At 45.1% G+C, this 20,443-nt stretch overlaps 1 protein-coding gene across 1 annotated transcript in view; it reads right to left on the reverse strand.

The window, feature by feature from the left end:
• LOC146812069 (sulfotransferase 1A1-like) overlaps positions 1–20,443 on the reverse strand; it is a 95,385-nt gene that overhangs the window by 23,760 nt on the left and 51,182 nt on the right. The window contains exon 3 of the mRNA XM_085614553.1: positions 12,924–13,090. Within this exon, the coding sequence (XP_085470679.1) occupies positions 12,924–13,074 (151 nt within the window). The 5' untranslated portion in view covers positions 13,075–13,090. The remainder of the gene's footprint in view (positions 1–12,923; positions 13,091–20,443) is intronic.

Below are 20,443 nucleotides of genomic sequence, written 5' to 3' on the forward strand. Positions count from 1 at the left end.
GCCAATTTCGCGTTCTCCGCGGAACGCGAAATTACCCAAATTCCGCAAATTCCGCGAACGGAACGGAATTTACCGCCCAGCCCTACTCTATACCAACATCCCGCAACAGGCTACCCTGTCTGTGATAGAGGCAGCCCTACATAAAAGAGAATGGACATCTCCTACTCCTATAACATTCATTATGGACCTGGCCACATTAGCTCTCACAGAAAACTACTTTGCATTTAAAGATAATCTCTACCATCAATCCCAAGGTACTTCCATGGGGAGTACCTTTGCCCCTAGTGTGGCCTGCCTTTATATGGCGGCTTTTGAAGATGCAGTAATAATGAATGTGGACAACCCCTATGGCTCAAACCTCACCCTTTGGAAACGTTACATCGACGATGTCATCATCTTATGGAAAGGGGATATATCCATCTGTAACGAATTCTGTAATTGGATCAACACTAAGAACCAGTTTCTGAAATTCACACGTCACATCTCTGACTCCGACATCCCCTTCCTGGATTTAAACATCAGACTGACATCCACAGGGTTGAGTCCTAGTCTGTACAGAAAACCAACTGACAAAAACAGTTTACTTCTTTACAGCAGTCACCACCCTAAGGCCTTACGCGACAACTTACCTTTTGGCCAATTCCTTCGACTCAGGAGAAATTGCAGTTCCATTAACGACTACAAAACAGAAGCTAATACCCTTTCAGAGAATCTTACACAAAGAGGCTATCCCCCTCGAGTGATACACAATTCTATGAAGAGAGCCAGAAATAACAATCGCGAGGCCCTGCTCGAAGTAAGAACTAAAGAAAATATAGAGACCATCACTTGTGTCACATCTTTTACACCAGAGTCCAATAATCTTAAGAAAGTTATAAAAAAAACATTGGGGAATTTTGTCGGCAGGTACTCTCACGATTCCCTCACCACGCTTTGCTTTCAAAAGGACCAGCAACCTCAAGGACACCTTGGTGCACACTAGACCCAAGAAAAACAAGACTCCTGCATACAACACCCTATGGAATCTTCCCCCAGTACAGGGCCATTACACCTGCGGTGGTTGCACCTGCTGTGGACAAACCATAGTGGCTAAATCCATCCGCCTTTCTGCCCACTTCGAGTGGACTCTGAAGAGACACACTAACTGCAATTCAACAAACTGCATTTATTTATTGATTTGCCCATGTGACCTCTATTATCTAGGTATGACGACACGAATAGTGAAAACACGCATCATCGAACATAAAAACAACATTAGATGTGGCAAATCTAATACGAAGCTCTACAGCCATTGCCTCGAGCGAAAACATAGCCCCAGCGATTTACACTGGATTGTCCTTGAAAGCCAGCCTGGTATGTCTCAACATTCTTTGTTTAGGCTAGAACAACGATGGGTACACCGCCTTTCATCAGACAGGCTTGGCCTCAATGATGACATACCTTGGGCGGCATTATCACATTAACAGGGCTTCTGACTTCTATTAATGATCATTAGACAATACAGGGGCAGCCGTGATGTTTTCCTGTCAAGGACTAGCAGGCACAGTGACAGTCTTAATAGACCATGATGGAACCTGGGTAGACATACATTTGGAGATCTCCTTGATTCCCATTATTGTGCCTTTGACACACTTCGCACCACTCCATGGCCTCACTGAGCCAAGTTCTCCACTTTCTCTTTACATTTGCCTACACCCGCACCACTCCATCATGGCACCTGGACTGCGTTACCAACCCAATGAGGCTTTATACAGTTCATCGACTTTACACCACTCTATGGTCTAACTGAGCCAGGTTTACCAAACTCCTTTCTTAATTTGCCTATACCCGCTTCATTTCCACCATGGGGCACGGACCGCATTGCCAAATTAACTAGGCTCTATACGAGTCATCGACAAGAAATACAATAATAGGCTTACAGACTTGGTGAGACCAGAAACCATTTAATTCCCTTCCCCTCCTGTGAGCCTTACTATCACATTATACCTCCGCTCACTTTAATTAGAAGTGTTGCCATCCCTGTACTAATATCTAATACATACCGAGCCACTCCATCATGGCGCTCAAAATATGCACCTACACGAATTAAGACAGACGCGCCCTTGCGAGTTTCATTCACTACGGACGTGACCTCGCTACACGTGACCAACCCCCAGCCAATCAACTACCACATAAAATTCAGCGCCGCCGGACCTTAGTTTACCTTCCGGGTTCGGCGACGCGGGCAGGTTAATAGACCTCCAGGGGATCTTTGACTTGTGAGTACATTCCTTGCTACCTCGGTAGCTTGTTTTGTGTTTTGTGTTTTGTGGTCTGTTTTTTGAATTAAACAATGGGGCAGCGACTATACTTTTACGAGGGTATCTCCTAACTCCATTAACAATAGAAACCACCATAAATACCTCCGGCACACATTTCCACCCCCGTACTGGGGAGCTGAACAGGGGAGCATTCTTATAGTAGTCTATGCCGACGAACATACGTAAGTGGCCCTGATCTACATGAATTGATTAGTTTTCCTCCGTTACTTTTACTTTTGGGCTAACACCCTTCAGTTACATTTATAAGAGACACACAGGATTGTGAGAATGACCACTATTGATTTTTCACCTCCATGCTTGTATTTGCCACCACCTCTCTTTTTTTGCATTACCGTCTCATAGGAAACAAGTGTGTTTCTCCCCCTGATGACGCGCCATGCACCTGATGATCAGGTTTTTATAATAGGATTCGGTGAGTCCCCATTTAACCACAGCTTTTCATTACAACTGTCTATACTTAGCTGTTTTTACCAGATTCCCGCTATGCTCCCAGAGTTAATCAATTTTAATTTCCTTTCTTTTCTTGAATTATCATCAAGAGTTGACATGTTAATATTTGGATAGTGTTCCAGTATAATTGTCTAGAATGTACTTAATTACAATACTGGTCGAATATGAACTAGTGTTAATCTGTTGTCACAGATTCCTTTCTTTTTGGGGGTTTTTACTATTTCCCTTTTTTTCATTTTTGTCTCTTTTTCTTAGGTGACCCCTTTGAGATATTATAAATACTAAAGGTAGGGGAACCAACCAAGGGTTGATAACTAGTTTTGTCCACCCTTTTCACACCACACTGTAGATAGTTTTTTAGCACATATCACAATAGTATCATCGGTCCTGACGAAGCGCCACGGGAACCTCCTGACCTACTGGGCGCGAAACATGTTGACCAGAAGAGTAGAGCGTAGCTAGCCACTCCTCTCTTTGTGAGCAAGTATAGCTTTTACGCCACTCACCCTTTTTAAACAAGGTGGTTGACTGAGCCAATAAAATCATATTTCGGATTAACCAACCTTTTTTAACTATACACGTCTACACACACGGGCCCTCACACGCACGCACCATACGGCAGGGAACAAAAGATCTCCGATAAAGAGCCCCTGTATGGGTGCCCGTCGGGTATTGCACCGCCGACCCGACGAGGAGCAAAACCCAGATGATGAAGCATGACACCTAGCTTGCTGGGTGTGTGAGGGTTTTAGGGACCCCCCTCCCTTGTGCATTCACATTCACTAGGTGTAAGTCTGACTTCGGATAACTCCTTTCCTGCAGACTTTTCACTCTGTAGGAACTGCACATCTCTCGCTTGTGTTAATACTTAGGGCTTATGTGCAGGACCTCAATAAAAATAGCCCACCCCTTACTCTCCTTCTCTTTGTTGTACATCACAAAATGGTTCACAGCCTTTGAGAGGGCTTATGAAATGAGAAAAGTGACGAAGTCACACTGGGGGGCACTCCTTTGGAAACTGTTCTCTGGTAACTTCTGAGACAGACTCCTGACCCTTTCTGGGGCAGATGCTGGATCTTAAGACCTCATGAAGTGAACTCTGATTGAGGGATTTGGACTCACAACTGAGCAATACAGAATTAGATTCAGGGGGGCTCATAAAACCCAAAACCAATCCTGGATTGACTTTGTAGACTACTCAGTAAAAACAGTAGATGGCTGGTTAACTGGACACAATGTGCATGATTTCAATGGACTTTACAATCTGTTTATGAAAGAACATATTTTAAGTAATTGCACTAATGAAAAGTTACATCGACATCTGGTAGACCTAGGTCTAATCTCTTCCCAAGAATTGGGAAAGAAGGCAGACGACTGGGTCAAGACAAGGGTGACAAAAACAACGACTGGGGGTGACCAAAAGAAAGGGGTTATAAAACCTCCCCAGGGAAAGGTGGTGAGAATCCCGAAGATAAAAAGCCTGAGTCTTCAAAGGGCCCCAAAAACCTGCACAGGGGTGTGGGTCCCAAAACTCTTCCCAGTCCAATAATAGGTACTGGGGATAGAATGTTGATCCTTTAAATGCCTGGTGTAACAATCATAAGAAACTGGGACATTTAACTGGAGATGCTGCTTGCCCAAACAAGAAGCCCCCTAGTACAACTACAGCTACCCCTGGTGTAGCAAGTCTCCAGATGGAATCAACTGTGTATTGTGAGCGATACACTGATTTCCCCTGAGCAACACTTGATTGGGAGAACTTACCCAGTCGCCAATGGTGACAGTGTTACCACTAACCATGCAATGGCTATGGTGATATGAGACTGGGGGGGGGGGTGTTACTGGCCTGAAACAGGTAGTGGTCTCTCCAAAGGTATCATCTGCATGCCTGCTTGCCAATAACATGGAAACCTCAACATGGGCTGCGGTTGAAAACCCATGCAGCAATGCTGGATATCCCCGAGATGGTGTGTGTAAAAACAAGAGCACAGAGGAAGAAACAGGGTGAAAAGGAAGTGTTGGAGCCTGAATGTACGGCCCAACCTTCCAAGAGGAAAGGTAAGAAGACTAGGGAACCAGCTTCTGTACAGCAAAAGGATCAGCACCCCTCTCCTCCAGGAGAGGACTTGGACACCCCAGAGGGAACTGAGCCCATGGAGCTTGACCCTTACCAGGTTGAACTCTTAGGTCCAGGGGGACCCTCTAGGGAAGAGCTGTGCCTTGGACAGCAGGACTGTCCAACTCTTGAACGCCTGAGGCAGCTAGCTGCTGCACAGGAAAAGGGAGATGTCATTGGTACCCACAGAGTTTATTAGGAAGAGGGACTACTTTACACTGAGGCTAGAGACCCCAACCCTGGAGCCACTAGGAGAGTGGTAGTGCCTCAGAAGTACAGGGAGTTCCTCCTAAATTTAGTTCATGACATCCCTCTAGCTGGGCATCTAGGCCAAACGAAAACCTGGGAAAGGCTAGTTAACCACTTTTACTGGCCCCAGATGTCTCAGAAGGTGGAGGAGTTTGTCAGCTCCTGTGTCACCTGTCATGCCAGTGGCAAGACAGGTAACCACACAAAGGCCCCGTTAATTACACTACCAGTGGTTGGGGTTCCCTTTGAAAGGGTAGATGTTGACATAGTGGGTCACTTGAACCTCCCACAGCATCAGGAAACACATTCATTCTAGTGGTAGTGGATCATGCCACTAGGTATCCTGAGGCAATTCCCCTTAGGACTACTAAAGATCCTGCAGTAGCCAAGGACCTCATTGGTGTCTTCACCAGAGTAGGGTTTCCTAAGGAGGTGGTTTCATACAGAGGTTCCAACTTCATGTCTGCTTACCTCAAACACATGTGGAAAGAATGTGGAATGCAGTACAAGTTTACTACACCATACCATCCACAAACCAATGGCCTTGTTGAGAGGTTCAACAAGACATTGAAAGGCATGATCATGGGGCTCCCTGAAAAACTCAAGAGGAGATGGGATGTCCTGTTGCTATGCCTGCTTTTCGCTTACAGAGAAGTGCCACAGAAGGGAGTCGGGGTTTCCCCCTTTAACTTTAAGAGGGCTGAGAGAAGCCTCTCCAAGAACCCAAACAGGATATTGTGGACTATGTGCTTGGCCTAAGGTCCAGAATGGCCGAGTACATGGAAAAGGAATCCAAGAATCTTGAGGCCAGCCAGGAGCTTCAGAAGCACTGGTATGACCAAAATGCTGCACTGGTAGAATTTCACCCAGGGCAAAAGGTGTGGGTTTTGGAACCAGTAGCACCAAGGGCTCTCCAGGACAGATGGAGTTGCCCTTACCCTATCCTAGAAAAGAAGAGTGAGGTCACCTACTTGGTTGACCTGGGTACAAGCAGGACACCCAAAAGGGTTATCCATGTGAACAACCTTAAGCTCTTCCATGATAGGGCTAACATCACCATGCTGATGGTGACTGATGAGGATCAGAAGCCCGAGTGAACCTCTCCCTGACCTCCTCTCATACAGCCCAAAAGATGCGTCACTGGATGGAGTTGTCTTTTCAGACACCCTCTCTGCCCAATAGCAGACTGATTGCAAGCAAGTCTTGCAGCAGTATGATAAGCTCTTTTCCTTGACCCCTGGCCAGACAAACTTGTGTACTCATGATTTGGACACTGGTGACAGTTTACCTGTCAAAAACAAAATCTATCGCCAATCTGATCAAGTCAAGGAAAGCATCAGAGCTGAAGTTAGCAAGATGCCGGAGTTAGGGGTTATTGAACCATCTGAGAGCCCCTAGGCCAGCCTAGTGGTTCTAGTCCCCAAACAGCATCCACAGGGTGGAAAGAGAGAAATGAGGCTCTGTGTGGACTATAGAGGGCTCAACTCTGTCACCAAGACAGATGCTCACCCTATCCCAAGAGCAGATGAACTGATAGATAAATTGGGTGCAGCCAAATTTCTAAGTACCTTTGACTTGACTGCAGGGTACTGGCAAATTGGCATGGCCCCTGGAGAAAAAGAAAAGACAACATTTTCCGCACCTGATGAGCATTGTCAGGTTACTGCTATGCCCTTTGGTTTAAAGAATGCCCCTGCGAACTTCCCGAGGTTGGTGAATAAAGTTCTTGATGGATTGGAGTCCTTTAGTGAAGCTTATCTAGATGATATTGCTGTCTTTAGCTCCACCTGGCAGGATCACCTGATCCACCTTGGGAAGGTTTTAAATGCCCTGCAAACTGCAGGCCTAACTATCAAGGCATCCAAATGCCAGATAGGACAGGGAAGTGTAGTGTACCTGGGCCACCATGTTGGTGGAGGCCAAGTACAACCCTTACAGCCCACGATCCAGGCCATCCTGGAATGGGCAGCTCCCACAACCCAACCCCAAGTCAGGGCATTCCTTGTCTTGACTGGGTACTACAGGAGGTTTGTGAAGGGATATGGGTCCATTGTGGCTCCCCTTACAGAACTCAGCTCCAAGAAGATGCCCAAAAAGGTAAACTGTACAGTTAGGAGTCAAACGGCTTTTGACACCCTAAAAGAGGCTATGTGCTCAGCACTATTTCTCAGAGCTCCAGACTATACCAAGCAGTTCATTGTGCAGACTGATGCCTGTGAGCTAGGGATATGAGTGGTCCTATCCCAGACCAATGATGAAGGCCAAGACCAACCTGTTGCTTTTATAAGCAGAAGGCTTCTTCCCAGGAAGCAGTGGTGGAGTGCCATTGAGAGGGAGGCCTTTGCTGTGGTTTGGTCCCTGAATAAGCTGAGACCATACTTGGTTGGTACTCACTTCTTAGTTCAAACTGATCACAGACGTCTCGGATGGCTAATGCAGATGAAAGGTGAAAATCCTAAACTGTTGAGGTGGTCCTTCTCCGTACAGGGAATGGACTTTGTAGTGGATCACGGGCCTGGGACTGCCCATGCCAATGCAGATGGACTTTCCAGGTTCTTCCACTTAGAAAATGAAGACTCTCTAGGGAAAGCTTAGTCTTCTCCTCTTTTGTTTGGAGGGAGCGGGGGTTGTGTGAGAAGATGCCCTCTTCCTGCATGGTTACCCCCACTTTTTGCTGAATTCCTGTTGTGCTTTGACTGAGTGTGCCCTCAGCTCCTGCTAATCAGGTAGCAAGGGACTATGTCCTTTCCCTTAAACTGCATTAAAGCCTAAACCCAATTGGCATCTCTGGCCACAGGTCAGCCCCTGGTAACTGGTACCATAGGTACCCAGGCCACTGTGACCAGAGAAGGCCTCTAAGGGATGCAACACTTATTTTGCCACCCCTAGAGGTCCTGTACCTTCATACTCACACACTGCCTTTGCAGGCTGTGTGTTTTGGTGCAGAACAAAGTGAAGAGTTGACATGGCACACATCCCTGTGTACCATGCCAACAACCCACTGCCGTGGCATAAGTCAGTCACCCCTCTAGCTGGGTGCACTATACCAGTGGTGAGGGTACAGGTGTATGAGCCCTGTACCCCTAGAGTATCTAAGTCCATTCTTAGACATTGTAAGTGCATTGCTGCCATTAAGAGTATATGGTGCTGGGAGTTTGTCATTATGAACTCCACAGCACCATAATGGCTACACTCAAAACTGAAAAGTTTGGTATCAAACTTTGCAACACATTAAACCCACACTAATGCCAGTGTGGGGTTTATAAGAAAAATGCACACAGAGGGTATCTTAGAGATGCCCCCTGAACACTAACCTACCACTAGTGTGCAGGCTGTGTGGCTGCTTTCAGCTGCCACCACCAGACATGTTTCTGGACCCCTGGGTCGGGAGCCTGCTGCTCTTGGGGGCCTGAAACAATGCACATCCTGGGACGAGGTGCCAAGACTCCTCCCCCAGGATGGGCAGGTTCATGAAGGGGAAGCTTCAAAGGCTTACCGCCTTTGTGAGCTTCCCCAGGCCACTTGCTGCTTTCAGAAAGTGGTACCCAGTGGTTCTGACCCCCACTGTGGGCGGGAGAACCACCGGAAAAAACAAGTGAGGAAGAGAGGTGTGCCCACCTCTGCCAACTCCACCCCTCAGGTGGGGGAGGCGAGGTGAAGCACAACTCTCAGTCCCCGCCATTTTGCAGATGGGGGGGACTCAGCCAACCAGGGAAAAGCTTATGCTCCTCTCCCACGGGAGGGTGGCATAATAGGGGATGTACCCACTCCAGGGAAGGGACCCATTGGTCCCAACCTTTTTACCTAACTGTAACACGCCTAAATCTAGTATTTAGGAGCAACCCTGCACCCTGCTTCCTCAGACCAGAATAAACTACGAGAAAAGAATAAGAAAGACTGAACAGCCGTGCCGAAGCTAACAAGAGGAAGACGCCCACTGACTTGGCCCCAGCCCTACCGGCCTGTCTCCACCTTGAACCTGCTCCTGCGAAATCACGGTGTGTCCTGCAGCCAGCAACCACGAAAACCCCAGAGTACCTGCCTGCCTTCAACCACAAAAACTGTCTCACGTGAACACCGGAACTGTTCATCTACAATCTCTTGCTCCGGCTGGACACCGTGAATCCGCACCACTCTGCACTCTGCACCCACCGTTCACGGCCCAAGCTTGAGTGGGCAAACACCATGAGGAGGTCCCCGCGGCGATCCTGACCTGAGATCTGGTGACCTGCATCAAACCTCCAGCCAACACCGGCAGCCTAAATCTGGGAGGACCCCCAACCGCGACCAGGAGCTGGTAAGAAGATCTGACCCTAAAAGGCACCCCTGCATCTGTCACCCCACGGCCTTGGGTGGCCAAACCGATGATGCCTGACCAATCCCCAACTTCCCAACTTACCTCTCGAAGTGGTGGTTGCACCCAGAAAATCTTCGTCCCCAAGCCTGCAGTGCCTTTGCAAACTGGAGGTTCCTCATTTTCAAACAACAGGGTGCCCAACGTCGAAACAGCACCCTGCACCTGGCCGCCCTAGTGCTGCTGAGGTTACACCTTTGGTGCTACTTTGTTTCCCCATTTGCCCTGAGCTAAAGTCGAGGAGCTTTGCTCCCACAACAAAGTGGCCTGCTCCTCAGCAGCCACCAACCGGAGGCCCCCTATCCCCCATTGGATAACATTGGTCCTGAGCACTCTGCACTTGGCTGCCCTAGTGCTGCTGAGGGTGTAACTAGAGGGCATCCCTGACCCTCGGGGACCTCTGAGTCTACCCCCAGAACCTCAACTCCCCCTACCAGATACTTACCCTAAAACCGATAACACTATTTTCCTCCGTAGGATAACATTGACTGCTTTTCTTTGAAAAGTTTTTAAGTGTGTAACAAAACAGAGTGCATTTACAATTGCAATACAAACTATGTTAAAAACTGTATATTTACTGCAAAGTCACTTACCTGTGCCAGGCTTGCTTGGTTCTAGGAAATAAAATAACTAAAAGAATATTTTTATACAAAAACAATTGGTCTGAAGTTCAGTCTTTAAGAGTGTGAATTCATTTGCTAACTGAGTGTGTACAAAAAAAGATTAACACTGTCCTCTGATGAAGTCTTACTGCTCAACCACACTACCACAAATCGAGATTGAGGTGCTATCTAACTTTACCTCTGACTACCATTGGGGGTCCACTGGACTCTGTGAACACTATACCTCTCTTTGGTATAGTATATACAGAGTCAGCTTCCTACACATTCCTCCTAGCTTTCTCAATCTGTGGACAGAATTGAATTGACCACTTCCATATCTGTCTTTAGCATATATTAGAGTATACAAAGACAGTTTGAGCCAAAAGCAACATGAATTGTGCACATGTATCCTTCATTAGGATTTCCAGCCCTACCCTATTCAATGTGCCTAGGTCATTGCCACCACAGTGCACAATCATGAGGTCAGGGGGTTATAGATTCAAAAAGGTTTTAACCAAAGGCACCAATTGGTGCCACTTCAATCCTCTCTGCGCAATCCATTTAATATCCCCATTTTGCAAACCTAGGTCTTTGTAATGCCTCTATGTTCAGCATACCTTTTGTACCAGAAAACATGTGCCCTACAATCCATACTGTAAGCATCCTGAAGGGATGTCTGGAATGAATGAAAATATAACTGTAGCTGAGGTAAACGGTTGGTAGAATGAGAGGTATCTAAAATAGTAGAGAAAATGCTGATTTTGAAAAAGCTGATAAGTGGTTGACTGTTCATCATAATTGTGCACTCAAAAATGGGATGCATGTTACTTTCCTGAAGAAGCATGTTTCTGATTGGTTATTAAAAAATGCTTGGAAGGGACAGTAGATAGGATAAGGTAATATTTTGAAAATTTAACCATACCTGCTATTTGGATTTCTAAGCTAGTGTGCTGAACTTGACAATATGGTGAACTTGTGACCTGCTAGGACAGTTGAATGTTGCAGAAACTGTTACTATGGAAACAGTGATTAAGCAGAATGGGGGAAGGGTTGAAACTTAACTGTAAATTTAAAATGTGAAATGGTAGCTTATATATAAGTGATACGTTATTAAATTAAGTTTTTCTAAGGCATTAGTATGTGTAGAAGTAGTGTGTTATTAAAACATAATACTAGTTTTATTAGAAATAGGTTTTTGAACTCCCGTAAGGGTTCGCGGCTCTATCGCGATGCTAAACTGTGGCATCCCGGTGGAGTCGTGACTCCAGAAAATTACAGAACTAGTTGGGCACTTTTAGAAGACAGTTAGAAAGGGTTAGTATGTCTAATAAATATAAATGTGTTTCACAATTTGAAATAATGTAGAAAGCAATTTGATTTGTTACTTACATTTATTTGTGTGCAGAAAGAGAGGGAAAGTTTTCCATTACAGGTTTTACGTTGTTGAGAATGGTACATTACATTTAATGCGTGCAAAAGAAAATCTTTTGTGAGTTTCTGATATTTCATATTCTGCAATACTATTTGAAAGGTGAGTTGCACATTTTTAAGGTGTGTTATATATTATGTGGTAGTGCTTCACTCTTTGTAGTGATTTTCAAAGTTTTGAAATTATTAGAGAAGTGTGAGTTTAGAATATGTTACGAAATGCACAGATGTGTATTGTAGATTGTTATATTGTACTGAAATCATTTTTTAAATAGTTTGTGCATACTAATATGTGTACATTTGTGGATGGATTAGTGATTATGGTAGTTTGTATGAGTCTGTGAAAAGGTACAGTTGAAGAAACGCTGCATAAGTTTTGGTTACTCTTTGAAATGGGAAGTGCAGTCTGTCAAGTTTTAAGGTCTGCATGGTCTTGTGACTGAGGTATGTCTCTACTTGCACATGTAATCTCATACATGTTATGAATCTGAAGACATTAGGTGTATAAAACACAGGTATACATCTATTTGTATGTTTCTTTTATATATGATACCACTAGCAAAAGGTACAGACCTATGCATGCACTGTTTCAGGAATATGGTGAGACTTACAACAGAGACATGTGAAGGGTTGCTGGTTTATATTTGGCTAGGTGCAACACCCTGAGTAGTCGCAGAATAGTGAAGCTGAAGCACAAAGGTGAGGTTTAAGACATGTTGGCAGAGGAATTAGCGATTAGGCTATTTAGTATGAGTCTGTGGAAAGGTACACTTGAAATATGGCACATACTTTTAGGTGTGTGCTTGAAATGGAAAGAGCAGTCTGTGAAGTTTGAAGGTCTGCGTGGTCTTGTGACTGAGGTGTGTCTGTACTTGCACATGTAATCTTATACGTATTATGCATCTGAATATGCTAGACATATAAAACACAAGTATACATGTATTTGTATGTTTCTTTTATATATGATACCATTAGCAAAAAGTACAGACACATGCATGCATCCTTTCAGGAATATGGTGAGACTTATAACAGAGACATGTGGCGTATAAATTCCTCTTTACACAAACAAGAGGGACACATTGAATTACAGGCAAACGTGAAAATATGTGATTCAATATGAAGGTCCAGCAATCAAATTTAGACTACATTATGTACCAAGAAACAGGAGTCTATATAGGGCATTGTTACGTCTGCATAAAATCCTGGGGCAGTGGAATTTTATTATTTCAATACCTTCTCTTGCTTAGCAAAAACCTCTGATTCTCCTTAGAAAAGGAAATGACCCTGCAGGGATTTGATAACCGTGGGAGCCCTAGATTTCAGAATATACACAAATAATGATTTTTTTAATATACTGACTGGGGTCTGTTACTAAAGTTAGAAGGATCGTGTTGGACACTCACCTGCTTTGGGGTAGCTACAGATAAGCAAGTCGTCTGGTTGAGCCTGGAAGCCCTCCACTTCAGGCAAATTATCAGCAAAATACTTAATGAGTGGTATGCCTTGAGAGATTTTCATGGGGGGCCAAATAATTAATGTTTCTTTTTTCTCCATCTGGCTGCAAGGTAGGCTGAAAGAAAAACTGGAAACTGCAGCACATGATGTGTGGTCAGGTGAAATGCCCACTAGGTGGAGGACGAAAAGTTCTGTAAAACCTATTACAGGCTGTGAGTTTACATTGTGTGGAAAGAGCACTATATAATGCTTTGATTACTTACCCCTAAAGTCATTATTTCAGTTCTTCTTCTTCCACATCTCAGCCCTTAGAATGGAAGGGGTGTCCACACTCTAGAGTGAGGCACTTCACTGACTATCTAAAAGAAACAAAGTTTAAAGTTCTCCCTCTTTAGGTGTGCCTATAATGGAACACCTTTACTCCAAATCCTCATGAGTTATGTACCAACCTATCATAGCTGCCCAAGAGACCACAATCAAAGTTGGTTAAACCCCAGGGAGACTGGGAGGGTTGTAAGTACTGGGACAACTTGGGCAAGGGAGAAGAATCAGAGGAATGAGTTTACTGGTAAGTAAAGCATGACTCATCACTTTCTCGTCTTTACATCTTTAGGACCTAACAAAGCAGGTGTGAAAGTTACTGATTGCCCACCATGGCAGAGACCCAAAAAGAAGTATCAACAAGGCAATCCCAATATTACCACTCAATGGTACAGTACTATTAAAATATCACACTTATATAACACAAGTTCCGGAAATATATCACATTTATTAAAAGGAGAGTTAAACAATAAAAAATCCTAAATCAATCAATACAGTACATATTAAAAACAATCAATTCATATCAACATTCATTTTATACATTTTAAAGATTACAAAACACAAACTGTTATGAGCCCGCATAACAGAAAAACAGACAATAGACTTTGTCATCTAAGACACATCTTGAATGACCGTGATTTTACACCGTGATTTGGGATATATTTGAAACTGCTATCTCCAATCCTCTACGGCGGTCCCTTAGATTGTGTGTATCTTTGGCGTCGACGCGTTTCGATGGTTTGAACTTTATATGACCATCTTTATCAAGACAAATTTATAGGCTTGAGTTGCTTCTGGCTTAATTTCGAACCTTTGGAAATTCTGCCCACTACTATGAGCTCACTTCCTGAAATGATTGTTGGCGGAAGGCTTACGTACTGGTTTCCGTATATTAACTTCAATTCGCCGAAGTACACAGACTTCAGTTGCGGTATGTGTGGATGCGCTAGCGTAGTATCACGCGGCGTATTTCTTAGTAAAAATCAAATTGTTTTGTCAGAGACTGGGGTCCGTTTGTCATACCCTTATAACACGTCTCGTATTCGTTCCTTACGGCTCACAACTTATTCCGCCGGTATGGAGTCTTCTTGCTAGACGGAGCAAGAAGACTCCATACCGGCGGAATAAGTTGTGAGCCGTAAGGAACGAATACGAGACGTGTTATAAGGGTATGACAAACGGACCCCAGTCTCTGACAAAACAATTTGATTTTTACTAAGAAATACGCCGCGTGATACTACGCTAGCGCATCCACACATACCGCAACTGAAGTCTGTGTACTTCGGCGAATTGAAGTTAATATACGGAAACCAGTACGTAAGCCTTCCGCCAACAATCATTTAAGGAAGTGAGCTCATAGTAGTGGGCAGAATTTCCAAAGGTTCGAAATTAAGCCAGAAGCAACTCAAGCCTATAAATTTGTCTTGATAAAGATGGTCATATAAAGTTCAAACCATCGAAACGCGTCGACGCCAAAGATACACACAATCTAAGGGACCGCCGTAGAGGATTGGAGATAGCAGTTTCAAATATATCCCAAATCACGGTGTAAAATCACGGTCATTCAAGATGTGTCTTAGATGACAAAGTCTATTGTCTGTTTTTCTGTTATGCGGGCTCATAACAGTTTGTGTTTTGTAATCTTTAAAATGTATAAAATGAATGTTGATATGAATTGATTGTTTTTAATATGTACTGTATTGATTGATTTAGGATTTTTTATTGTTTAACTCTCCTTTTAATAAATGTGATATATTTCCGGAACTTGTGTTATATAAGTGTGATATTTTAATAGTACTGTACCATTGAGTGGTAATATTGGGATTGCCTTGTTGATACTTGTTATTGGGTACCCCTTTCCCTTTATTGTACGAGGGGTCGCTCTCAGTCCACTTTACAGAGACCCAAAAAGGGCAAAGTCGAGGCACAAAAGAGGACTAATTGAACCCTGAAGGCCAACACAGCCACCACTGCAAGTGACAAGCCAAAGTAAAAGCACCAGACCCCAAAGGCAGAAGGCCTCAATAAGAGGGGGCAACTGGAAGAGCTGACTTCCACAATACAACAGGAGAGCCAAGGAATCCAAAGCAGCCTCCAATCAAGAAATACTTCGGGTACAGCCTCTGATGTAAAGAAATAAAGCTAGAAGAGATCAATAGGTCAACAGCATGATGACTATGGCCACCAGTGACTCCTAACGGAGCAGACTCACCCCAGTCGAAGCAAAAGGAAAAAACGAAAAGGGGACAGGAAACCACTGACCTCCACATGAAGGGAGGGGAAGTTTAGGGTCAGGAGCACTGAATGAGAAGGCCAAGCCACACCTAAAACAAGGAGCAAAAGTAGATCTTCCTGAGTAATGTGCTAAAGAGGAAAGCCACGAGCAGGGATAACAGTCCTTGAGAAAGACTCAGCCCAGTGGTTCAGGCACATTATGGGATAAAACCAAGAATGCCACAGAGCAAAATACAACACACACAAAGGCCAATACCTAGCTCACTGTGGAAGAAACAAAGCCAGGAAGGTGAAAGAAAAAAGTGCATACAGTCTAGGACATGAATCCAAGAAAACATTACAACAGAGTCAGCCAGCCAGAAGCAGAGAACCAAATAGCCTCCACCACAAACCTGTGGCCAACCAGGAGCACAAGGCAGAGTGTGTGACCAAACCCCACATCAAAGAAGGGTAGGAGAAGAGGAAGCCCAAAGCGGCAACACAAAGTCTTGCAGAGTAGGTAAAGCATGACCCGAGCACATAAAGATCCAAGCCCAAAAAGATCACAACCAGAGGCCACACCTTCAAAGAGGAACCCTTAACAGGACCAACAAGAAAGGGGGCACCTTCCAGAGGAAGTATGCCCAGGACACTTTACTCACTCCATGAGTCCCAAAGACAGCAGGAAGTCTGAACCAGTTACTTCCAGGTGAGGCAACTGAGCCCCCAAAGTGATGCAAAAGAAGATCACTGGAGTAGACCAACAGGAAACCACGCAAGCAGCAAAGCAAAAGAAAAATTGCAGATTAAGAAAGACTGAACCTTCCAGAATACACCAACACCCAATCCCAGCACAATATAAAATCAATGCAATGCCGCACAAATGGTTCACTGCCTCAGTCATGGGGCAACACACAAACAAAAGGAGGGAGTAGTGGAGTAGAAAGGTAATGAGAAGACCTGGCCAAATAGGCCCACAGCACCCACAAGGACCCAGAGGCAAACAGCAAAGAGAAAATGAGGATGGGACAAAAAGCGAGAACCAGCAATTGCAAACAAAGGCAAGATACCCAAAACCCCATGTCCAGCACAGAGTAAGAGCACAACCCAAAATAGTGGCAAACATTCAACACAATCAATAGAAATGCCCACCTCCAGGATCAGGGATGGCCAGCCTGCTGATAGCAAGGACCACAAGGGGAGCAGGCATTAACTACACAGTGGAGGCCTGGACAGAGCCCAGGGGGGTCACAAAAAGTCACATATAAATGCTTCAACTTCTCCAGGAGAGCTAGGAGTAGAGAACACCCCAGATTAAAGTGACACCCCTGCCCATCAAGCAGCAAGATAAAGCAAGCAAACCCTGAGATTTCAAAATCACATGGGAAGAAGGAGGGAAGCAACCCACAAGCCAAAGTCCAACAAGGTACGAGCAGAGATTGAAACAGAAGACCGGTCTGTGCATTGATCCAAAACTCGACTAAGTATCCAGTCCCTGGGATGGGGATTAGCTGCAGCAGAAACTAAAGGCAGCATGCCTACACCAGATTCCACCAAAAGGAAGGCAGGAAGACTATGCCTGCAGGACCTACCTCCACAAAGAGAAACAAACAACATCCTTATTCTCAAATGAGGTGCAAAGATAGAAGTGCAGTACACCACAGGGGAGGACTACCTAAGTCAGGCAAAAAAACACTGTACATTGAGCAGTGGACCAACAATCCTAAACGAAAATAAAAAGGGGAGAAGCAGGATGGGATGTAAAGTGTATTTTGTCCCATGGCAAAGAGCACAGAGGAAAAACCAAGTTCACACTTCCACCTTAGCCACAAGTAAAAATCAAAAAGGGGTGAACAGAACAAAACTAGGAAATGCCAGCACAGAGGAGGCTCCGTCTGATTCCAGGCATCGAAGGAGCACACGGGAAATTTCACCATAAAACTCAATGCCAAGCAAAAAAGGGGCAGGAATAAAAGGTGCTGTATATAGCTTGGAGCAGATAGCTGAAAAACAAATCACACATGCACCAGGCCACCCAGCAATGTACACAGAGCAGCAAAGGACAAGTCCCACAAGGCACAGGGAACAATCCTGTACTAAAGTCAGAATACCATGAACCAAAGTGGAATGGGAAATCAAAAAAACTATGGCAGAAAGTGTCAGAGGCTGGGTACACATCCTGAAAACTTAAAGCCTAATAGATAGCACAGGAGGAAGCTCATGGACAGATGACACCCCAGTTAAAGGGGGCAATCCTAACTTCAGCATGATATATGAAAGGGCCAAAAATTGGAACCAGTACTACACCCTGCCTTACATTCCCCAGCATGGCACACAAGCGGACCAGTATATTAAGAGGAACAGCCAGCAGTGCACCAGTGAAGTGGGCTCCAGTGGCACACATGAGACAGGTCCACTTTTTCACAATGGCATCTCCAGTTCCCTAAATATCCCTATCACCTGCAGAGTCCCCGTAGGTTCCATAATGTCTCCTCTTATCTTTAACCTCTACATGAAGTGACTTGATGCTCTGTTTACAGATAACGGCATCAAGATTCATAACAAATGCCGATGATGCAGAACTCTCCCTAAAAGTCTCCTCTGTTTCAGGCATCCAACGCCTCAAACAGTGCCTGCACATCATTCGGGCATGGATGGTCAACAGCTGCCTGTAGCTCAAACCAACCAAGCAGAATTCCTGTTATTTACCAAGAACAACAGGCAAGAAACAGTACAAACCGAGCTCAGTGACATGAACCTTAACAGCTTCAAACCCTAACTTTCACTGAATGCCAAGACATTTGGCTCCATCTTGGGCACCAACTTCATCCTCAAGGAACATATTACTGAAAAAACAAAGACAGTATGGTACCAGCTCCCACTGGTAAAGGAAGTGAAACAGCTTTTTCCAGAAAGAGACTCCAGAACTGATGCTCAAGCCTCTGTACTCTTGTATCTGCGAGGTAGAAACACCCTGCTCTTTGAACTCCTAGACTGCTCTAATTTAAGAAAAAGTTGAAGATCCGCCTCTTTAAAGAAAACTATATCACAATGCATTAAATGCTCACAACTCAGCCACCACTCCTATCACTCGCTTACTTTATGCTGGTCTTTGACTCTGTACAGTACTCTGCGACCTTTTGGCTAGGTTTTCACTATGGTTTGGCTAGGTTTGCACCATACATACATACGTACGTACTCCAGCTTCAAAGTGCAGCAAGGGAGGGCTGGAAAAGCAGTGAAACCAGAAGCACAGTATGAGAGCGGCAGTACACACAGCCTAAACAAGATGCTAAAAGAAAGGGAGTTAGGACATACATCCCCTAGTCCCAAGACCAGCATTGAACACATGCTCCCTGGAAAAAAATGTGGACAATCAACTGACTGCAAAGAGGCCCCAGCAAACACAAAGCAGGTACACAACAAATCCAGAAGGAAGTACTTAAGGGATGGTTCACACCCAGCAACCCTTTAGCCCATGGAGGAGTGGCTGTTCTTATCCATTGAACGGGTTTCTTTATATCAAGACAAGCAAATCCAACCCGTAAGTCAGCAGGGAGCCAGGTAGGGCCTAGTGATCAGAACAGCACAACAAGTGCTGCATGAAGGGTGGGGTGCACAACAGCCTAAACAATAGGCAACGAGACAAGGCAATGTTTAGTCCAAGCCTAGCAGGTTGCACACGGTGAAGCCCGAGCCCAGGTAGCACCCCAGAAAGAACAAGAGGGTCACAAACAACTTCTCCAGCGAAGGGACTACCAGCATTGCATACAGAGTAGGTAAACACCAACCCAAAGCACACAGGGAAGGCCTCACACCCCCTTCCAGTGATGGAAACCTATAAAAACTATAGGGCGAGCACCCACAGTGCCCCAGCCAACACCCATAATGGGGTTATGGAACGACATGACAAGCATGGGAATCAGCCACCTGAGAGCAAAAGAAGATCATGGAAGCTTGAGTGTACATACTGCCAGACAAATAAAGGGCGCAAGTCCAGAGGGGCCCAGCAAGCCTGCAAAACCAGTAACAGCCCACATCAGAAAGAAACAGGGAGTTGGATGAATAAAATGACCAAACAGAGCTGCAACGGTAGCTCCCGCACAGAGATAGATATCAAGGGCTACTCATCTCTCAGAGAAGACAGACAAATCAAGAGGAATCTGAGTAGAGGTGCCAATTTGTAATTACTCCTGGTGGGGTAAGAGGTTATTTTTTTCTTTCATGTGAAGCAGGGTGTCCGTCTCCATAGTATCCACACATTTCACGATGTAAGGACTTGGATGAGAAAGCGAAGAGGCGGTAAGGAGTAACCTGTCGATGAAGTGATTTGCCCTTAAACAGAAGGTGCTGTATAACATGTACCGTTACCATAGATATTGCTTGCAGTAAACACAAATGCATGCAGTCTCCCATTGCTTGCAAAATACCCATACAGCTTCTCTTTAAAAGTTCAACCAGGGGCGGCTCCTCCGCTATGGCGGAGGAGCGTCGCTCCGTTGGCGAAATGCCAGCACACAGAAAAGAAAAAAAAACACAATAAAACTATTTTATTATCATTTTATTTTTCACTTTTAGTCTTCGAGTCTGGGCAGGGCAGGTCATGTCTCCGCGTCAGCAGGGGGGAGTGGTGGTAATAGGCACTGAAAGTGAGCACGTAGATTTGGCCGGCCGTCCACAGGTGGCCAAACCTACATGAGCACTTTGATATCTCAAGGCTGATCCTGGGAAATAACATCACCGCTCAAGGCCCAGGGTCCCAGTCTGCACGGAGCGTTAAAATGGCCCGCTCCGCCCAATCCCAGCGCTTCTCTCATGCTATGAGAAGCACTGGGATTGGGTGATGTCTGGGAGCCTATACTACTGGGGAATGTAGTGCCATGAGCACTGAGGCGAGCAGAAAAGCGCAGGCTAGCAAGGGAGCAGAAGAGCG

This window comes from Triturus cristatus, chromosome 7, assembly GCF_964204655.1.
Source record: "Triturus cristatus chromosome 7, aTriCri1.1, whole genome shotgun sequence".
In the NCBI taxonomy this organism is placed as follows: Eukaryota; Metazoa; Chordata; class Amphibia; order Caudata; family Salamandridae; genus Triturus; species Triturus cristatus.